This window comes from Prionailurus viverrinus, chromosome D1 (genome assembly GCF_022837055.1).
Source record: "Prionailurus viverrinus isolate Anna chromosome D1, UM_Priviv_1.0, whole genome shotgun sequence".
Taxonomy (NCBI): Eukaryota; Metazoa; Chordata; class Mammalia; order Carnivora; family Felidae; genus Prionailurus; species Prionailurus viverrinus.
In genome coordinates, this window is record NC_062570.1 from 62,574,777 (window position 1) to 62,583,190 (window position 8,414).

At 36.4% G+C, this 8,414-nt stretch overlaps 1 protein-coding gene across 1 annotated transcript; it reads left to right on the forward strand.

Annotated features, from left to right (window-relative positions):
* Positions 1 to 730: 730 nt before the first annotated feature.
* LOC125146939 (putative olfactory receptor 52P1) lies at positions 731 to 1,720 on the forward strand. Its single transcript, XM_047823866.1, has one exon. It carries the CDS (start codon positions 731 to 733, stop codon positions 1,718 to 1,720), a length of 990 nt encoding a protein of 329 aa, XP_047679822.1.
* Positions 1,721 to 8,414: the final 6,694 nt, after the last annotated feature.

Sequence of the window (8,414 nt, forward strand, 5' to 3'; positions counted from 1 at the left end):
CAAACCAGAATCCCTTCTAAGTTAAACAATAAACATACCCAACTTTATCCAGTTAACTGTGTTGGCAGTTTGTGTTCTGGACTGATAGTCCCACCATATCTTTTTGCATATTTCAGAAAACAGTGTGAGTGAGTGTGTGTATGTGTGTATGTGTGTGTGTGTTATATTGCTGAGAAAAATAAATGACGTCCATACCTTTTGTCAACAATAGTATTTTTTAGGTTTATTTATTTATTTATTTAGAGAGAGTGTGTGTGGGAGGGGCAGAGGGAGGGAGGGAGAGAGAGAGAGAGAGAGAGAGAGAGAGAGAGAGAGAGAGACAGGGAATTCCAAGTAGGCTCCACACTGTCAGCATGGAACTCGATGTGGGGCTTGAACCCATGTCTAGAGTCAGACACTTAACTGACTGAACCATCCAGGCATCCCTGACAATAGTCTTTAAAGAGAAGATAATTCTGATTTATTTAAATGCTTGTTTGAAGCCTTTTTCCATATTCATTTATTTAATTTAACAAGTATTATGTATCAAATACTATTCAAAGTTCTGTACAAATATTAACCAATACAATTCTTTTAATAACTCTAGGGGCTATTACTCTTATCCCCATTTACAGATGATGATGCTTGCCTAGCATTATATAGTTGGTGTCACTCAAAACTCATTCATATCTCTGCTCTCTGTTGTCTCTTCAGGCAATGTGATACTGTGTGGGGTTTCTGACCAGAGAAGATGCCCAGAACTTTTGTCCAGACCATGGAGTCTCCTAATCACACTAACCTGGACCCTTCTGTTTTCTTCCTCTTGGGCATCCCAGGTCTGGAACAGTTCCACCTCTGGCTCTCACTCCCTGTGTGCTGCCTGAGCACAGCCACAGTTGTGGGCAACATCACCATCTTGGTTGTTGTTGCCACCGAGCCAGCCCTGCACAAGCCTGTGTACCTGTTCCTGTGCATGCTCTCAACCATTGACTTGGCTGCCTCCTTCTCCACAGTTCCCAAACTACTGGCCATCCTTTGGTGTGCAGCTGGACACATCTCAGCCTCTGCTTGCCTTGCACAGATGTTCTTCATTCATGCTTTCTGCATGATGGAGTCCACTGTGCTGCTGGCCATGGCCTTTGATCGCTATGTGGCCATTTGTCACCCACTCCGCTATGCCACTATTCTCACTGACACCATCATTGCCCGCATTGGAGTGGTAGCTATGGTGCGGGGCTCCATGCTCATGCTCCCATGTCCCTTCCTCATTGGGCGTTTGAGCTTCTGCCAAAGCCATGTCATTCCACATACATACTGTGAACACATGGCTGTTGTGAAGCTAGCATGTGGAGACACCAGGCCTAACCGTGTGTATGGGCTGACAGCAGCACTTTTGGTCATTGGGGTTGACTTGTTCTGCATTGGTCTCTCCTATGTCTTTATTGCAAGATCTGTCCTTCGTCTCTCATCCCATGAAGCTCGGTCCAAGGCCCTGGGGACTTGTGGTTCCCATGTCTGTGTCATCCTAATCTCTTATACACCAGCCCTCTTCTCCTTCTTTACCCATCGCTTTGGCCACCACGTTCCACTCCATATTCACATTCTTTTGGCCAATGTCTATCTACTCTTCCCACCTGCTCTTAACCCTATAGTATATGGAGTTAAGACCAAAGAAATCCGGGAAAAGGTTGTCAGAGTGTTTCAGAGGGGTCAGGGAATTGGGGTCAAGGTACCTGAGTGATCCAGTAGTATAGAAGGGACTTCATCCAGAAGAAAAGATTTTCAAGAAGAAACAGCCTTCAATATTTGAGACTGGTAAGAGGTTTTAATACGGCACTGATATCCTCCACAATAACTTTTATACCATTTCAAAGAATAATAAATCAGAGAGGAGGTCAGTTGGTTCAGCATTCCTAACTGCCATCCAGGGAAGTATAATCTGGGGAGGTTCTTCCACTTTACGTTACAAGAGACTCTGCCTAGTCATAGGAACTTCCCTTACCTTCTGGCCATCTCCTAATACATCAGGCAGGGATTTCTAACCTCATACTTCAGGTTATAGTTGTGTGTTACCATCTGCAAGGATAAGAAAATAGGATACACAGCCACAGGTAAAGAAATTAGACCTGCCAGGGACTTACATGCTTTTGCATGAATCTTATATTTTCTCCATTAGAAATTAAAACCAAGAGGAGGAAAGGGACTCACCAATACCTGCAATATTAGCAAGCGGAAGAGCCAGGCCTGACACTTAGAATGCTCTGGTACAGAACACTAGGACCTCTATGGATGAGAGTAAAGGATAGGTGAGGAGGAGCCCTTCATTCCTAAACTCCGAATATTAATCCCACAGATACATTCTTGTCTTCACCCTCTAGGAAGCCATCTTAATTCCAATTGACCTGGGTATTATTCCCTGAAAATCAATGTCCAAATATTCTTACATAGTCTTACAAGGGCCTCCCAGAGGTTGTTGACTTCTATCTCTAAACTTATAAAAGACAGTCACATAGACAAACCAATCAGATTATGAAGTCTTAGCTATTAACGCATTCATTTATTTAGAAGGAAAAGAAAGCCATCCCACAATGTTAGGTAGAGGAGACACAAAACCCCAGCTGGAAATTCATAGGCCCTCCAATCTTTGGAGATTATCAGTCCTGAGAGCTAAACACTAAGGAACAGGTTTCTAAAGCTTCCCTTCCTCAAAATATGAATGATACTTCTCATAGGTGGGGATAGTTTGTAAATATTAGACTTCAATACAATATGCTGAAAACTGTCTATTTTTCAAAGGAAATGAAATCATTACATTGTTCTATAGGAGGATTGTCAATGCATGGGTGGCAATGATTTTAATTATGCTATCATTCTAATCCTCAAATTGAGATATACTTAACAGATTTTAAAGATCTTTATACAAGTCTAAACACCAGCTGACGTTCAATTTCATGCTTCGCATTTACAATTGTACCTGCATACAAACCTTTACCCCAACTCTGGGACAATTCTGTACTCTGTGTTTTATGTTCCCGTAAGAAACATAGGATGTTTCTATGTTCCTATAAGATTTTTTTTCCATAAAGAAAAAAAATGAAGCTTTAGAAGTAAACTACCTCCAACCCAAATCTCACATGAACTTTTGGCATCTATAGCCATTGTTTCCTCCTTTATTACTGTATGTATTTATTACGAATTCCTTTTTCTGATCAAGCAAGCTTCTCAAAATATGCTCTTTGGAGCTCAGATTATCACTCACTTCTTTTTTGTTTTCACCACCTCTTCAAATTTCTTGGTATGTGACCCAATAGCAAAATTTCCCTTGACCTTAGTGACCTTTTTTATGCAAGTGTCTGGAAAATATTTTTTTGGAACTAATTATTTCTGCTTTCTTGATTCCTATTCCTTCCTACATTATAATCTGATTTCAACCACAAGTTAAAGTTTCCAGTGAAGCATATGCCATCAAAGCCACTGGTAATCTTTTCTAATGGACCTCCTTACAACAAGCTGTATTATTGACCATATATTCTTCTCCAGAATCTCTGTGCTGTGACCTCTGCGATATCACACAATCCTAGTTCTTCTTCTATGCCAATGATGTTTTCCTTCTTGTTCTTAAAGAAATTATATTAGGTCAAAAAGGAAGGTCCATAAGGAAGAAATAATTAAAAAAATTCAAAACTGAGAGGCAGCTGGGTGGCTCAGTCTGCAGAACATCTGACTTCAGCTCAGGTCATGATATCATGGTTCATGAGTTTGAGCCATGCATGGAGCTCACTGCTGTCAATGAAGAACCCACTTTGGATGGATACTTTGTCCCTTTCTATCTATGCCCTTCCCCCTGGTTGTGTTCTCTTTCTCAAAAATAAATAAAACATTTAAAAAAATTTTTTAAAATTCAAAACTGAGCACAATAAGGTTAGAAACTGAAAATCAAATGTCAATATCTTTAGCTATTCAGCAACTGTAAATTCACATGCCATTGACATATCAATTTCTTCAATAAAATTAGTATGGATATTCAGAAGATAAACTTGCTCTTGGCATGATAGAATGAAAACTCATACACTACTAGAAATTTGTTTCAGATAAATAATAAGATGATTTATGATTCATGAACATTATATATATTGTAGCACTTTTATTAAATAAAAAACCCTGGATATCAAATGATAAAAAAATAAATAAATTCTACTAATCTATTTAATAAACACTGCATTCTTAGAAACCTTCTTTTGGAAGAACATTTAATATGCTACTTGTACACTCTTAATTATAAAAATAGCAATATATGTGTAATGATGTAATTTCCCATTTCTTATTAAAGCACTACCTGGGCATATGCTCATATTAATAAATTTAAAAATTTGGTGGCTCAGTCAGTTAAGCATCAGACTTTGGCTCAGGTCATGATCCATGGTTCGTGAGTTAGAGCTCCGATGGGGCTCTGTGCTGACAGCTCAGAGCCTGGAGCCTGCTTCAGATTCTGTGTCTCTCTCTCTCTCTGCCCCTCCCCTGCTTGTGTTCTGGGTCTCTCTCAAAAATAAGTAAACATTAAAAACATTAAAAAAAAATCTAAACGCTGGTAAATGTTACTTCGATGGAGAGACAAATGTGTTTCAAAATGGAATTTTAAAATTTTTTCAAAAAATTTAAAAAGTTATATTTTAAAAAGTTTAAATCACACAATTTAAATATATTCAACTTGATTCCCTTGGGGTCTTTGCAAAACTTCATAGGGAAAGGAGCCAAATCCCTGCAGGAGTGAAATCATTAGGTTCTACTAAAATATCTCATTTCTGATCTATATCCAGCTATTTACATGCATACACACATGTTCAGATATAGACATACACATATGCACATATATTCACACATACACACATATACATGTTTAGTTATTTATCAATAACTAAAACCATTTGGGCTCCCTGGAGGTTAGCTCTATTCCAGTTCCAGCAGTGTGTCTGTGATGTTTTGAAATGTTCCCTTGAGGTACTTGGGTATATAACATTCATTTTTCTTCAGGGTTAGGTCAATAGTCTTCATATCAAGAAAATCCAGAGTTAAAAACTTGCCCAGAGACTGTGATGTTTAGACAACCAAGTTCCTGGAAAATCGAACCATATATATTTTATCTTGTTTTTCCTTTCAAAACTTAAGGTATTTAACTATTAAATTTAAGGGTTAGTGACAGGATGATTTTCATTTTAGACATAGATGTAAAGAGGAAAAAGGATTTAAGATTGATACTAAATGCTTTTTTCCTCCCCACAGATATAAATGTTTTTTTCTATTGACCTAAGTTCAAGTCAGGTGGTGCAAGACAATGATGTGGGGGCTGATGGAAATATTTATTTCTCACCTTTGGCTTAAAAATCCATTTAGGTGTTCATAATGCCCACGCATCTATATAAACAACTCTTTTAACCATACAGGAATACATGCCAAGAATGGACCACCGCCAGGTCATGGAATAATGGGAAATATAGAGAGAGCAATTCTAGGTCATGAGAGTTATGTTCAAATTTCTCTTGCTGCTTACCTGCCTTCCTTTTTTTCCTTATGAGTGTCTGATTTTACTTGAGGTAGACTCCGTAAATTCTTACTTATGCCAAAATATATTTTAGGCCAATATATATTTTGTAGTTTTATTTACCAGGAGAAACCTATTGTCATGTGCTAAGAATTGAGAATGCTTTAATGGAGGATGTAGTGTGAGTCCTGACAGTTGGCTTTTCTTTTTTGTAATGCTAAGTTTTGATTGCCAAGGTATCCATTGCAAAGAGGCACCCACTTCCAAGATGTTATCTCAGATAAACGTATTACCAGCCACTTGACTGGATAATCCCACACCTCCTCTGTTTTACAGATCTTGATTGATTCTGATAACTGACCTTTTGGACCACTTTTTAAATTTTCTTTCTCTTTCCCTGTGCTTTAAATTCCCATTCTTAGGTTTTAAATTCACTGATAAAGAGTGAGCCTGAGATACCCTAGGCGTCACCCTCAACTCCAATATAAGTTAGAACACCAGGCCCACCACTTCTCCCACCCCTGCCTTGACGTCTCTGTGTGGCCCCAGGTGTGCCATGATTTCTAGGACTTGTAAGTAATAAACCTTGTGTCTTTCAAAGTTTTCTGATGGTTTTTGCTGAAGGTATCTTGCAGTCATCATAAGAATCCCAAGGACCAGTTCAGCCACAATACTGGTTATCCATAGGCTGAGATCAGCACAAAACAGGGAGAAAAAAATCACTGCCTATAAATTCTGGAAATGAGGATTGACAATGAGTGGTAGATAAAGTAGTACTTTATGAAAGGTGAGAGAGGTGTAGCAACATCCAGAAGCACTGGCTATACACCCAGAGCTAAATATCAGTACCTTTCTCTGGAAAGAGGTATTGAATTAGACTGTTGGAAACAAATTTAAATTTGTTTTAAAGCAATAGATTAACTTCGTGATTGATACTGGGTTGCTTTCATTTAAACTTATATCACTAACAGGGCATTTGGCAAATGAATTGAACCTGTACAGAACCTAAAATTTACTGTAAGAATAAAGCCATTCCTAAATGATTAAAGTGATCTTTATGGAAAAACACATACAGAAGTTTACTTTATAGTAAGCTATAGGGGAAATATTAAGACCTGGAATTAAGCATTGTCTGGAATTGTCAAGATTGGCTTACATTAAAGACGAAGTTGCAGAGGTGGGTATTTAGAGGCACAAGGAGATACAGACTGAGGCAGACAGATGACCATAATAGTAAGAGTTTATAATTTTACAGACTAAATGTATTTTTTTAAGAGAATAATAGTACAAAAGTGCCAGAAGTTGTTTTAAAACATGCCCTCTAAGGGTTATGTTCCCAGTATTGTAACATATTTATCTGTGCTATATATATTTAAATTTTTATTTTGGTAAATGATATACAACAGTTCTTTGAATGTTGTAAACCCATTTGTAAACAATTTTCTAAATCCATTGAAAACACTGGTAAACTCAGGGTTGTAGTTTTAGTCCTAGAGGGCCTAGATATCCTAGTCTCTCTGTAATCAAGACCATCATATTTTGACTGTTTGTCTAAGTGGAGATTAATAACAAAGCAAAAATATTACCTTAAAACCAAATAATTGGCATTAATTTGAAAACTGGCACTTTCATCAGATTTAAGTGTTAATTTGGAAAGTTTTCATATTAATACCAACTATATACTAATAAGTTGCATAAGAGGATTTCTGTGCATCCCATGATTTAAGTTATGGATATTTTGTCAAAGATGGAGTAGAAGTGTCATGCTTAAAACAATCAACTTTAATTTAGTCAACATTAAAGTCATCCTATCATTAGAACTACTCAGAATTTCTGAAATAATTTGGACCCAATTTTTCTTGCTTTAATTACTACTTCATGTGAAATTAATAGGTCTACTCCAAAGTCTGTATGTATTTCTCTGATGATTGTACATTAATTTACTTTGTTGTTTGGTTTTCTTTATCATATGACCTTCTGTACTGCCTATATACATTGTTATAAAATTAACAGATTTATGTCCACTTATATAGGGCAGTTTAAATAATTTATCCTAATAGTCCAAATCAATGTATTTTATCTGTCTTTTGTCACATTAACATTTTATTGATTTATTTAGGAAATTTTGCCTTCTGTTTCATAATGGGAATGCTTTGTTTAGTTAGTATTTTTACAGTGATTTATGCATTTACATTCTGCTCTTATTGTTAGAGGTTCCTTTTGTATTTTCCAAATAATAGTAATTAAAATATATTTCAGTAATTTTTAAAGAATTCTGGCACTTGTACTTTTCAATATGATATCTGAGAAACAGGGTGACCCTCAGGCTATTTCCTTAGAAGAATCCTCCTATTCAGAAATTGATAGAGTGTGTCATGATTGGGCCCTGTTTCTAGCCCCATCTCCAACTTCCTAATGCCCATATACAAAAGATTTTACTATATTTTTTCTCAAAATATGATTTATTTCAAGTCCAATTATTTTTCGTGTTTAGTTTTCTGGAGTATATGTACAGTTATCAATATTTAAATAATATATTTAAACAAAAATAGCTTCAGAAAAAATAATAACCAAACTTTGTCCTTTATAAATGGATGTCATTTGTCTATTAATGAACTAGGCAACTATTAAGCAATAAAAAGTATTTGTTGCCTACAGTGATGAATGAATTAAAAAATGCACAGATATAAAATAATCTATTTGGTTTAAATAATGTTTATATTCATATTCCCTGGAAGTCAGAAAAATTGGTTGTTTGTCCATTGAAATGTATCTTGGGGGAAAAGGGCAAAAGAAATGAAGACAGTGACTATGATCAAGATGTTTTCTTCTCTTATCTCTATCTAGGAGGACCCACAAATTCTATAAGATGATTAATGATCATCCTAGGTTGATG

Coding starts and splice junctions, on each gene's coding strand:
- LOC125146939 (XM_047823866.1), top strand. CDS start 731: ATGCCCAGAACTTTTGTCCAGACCATGGAGTCTCCTAATCACACTAAC.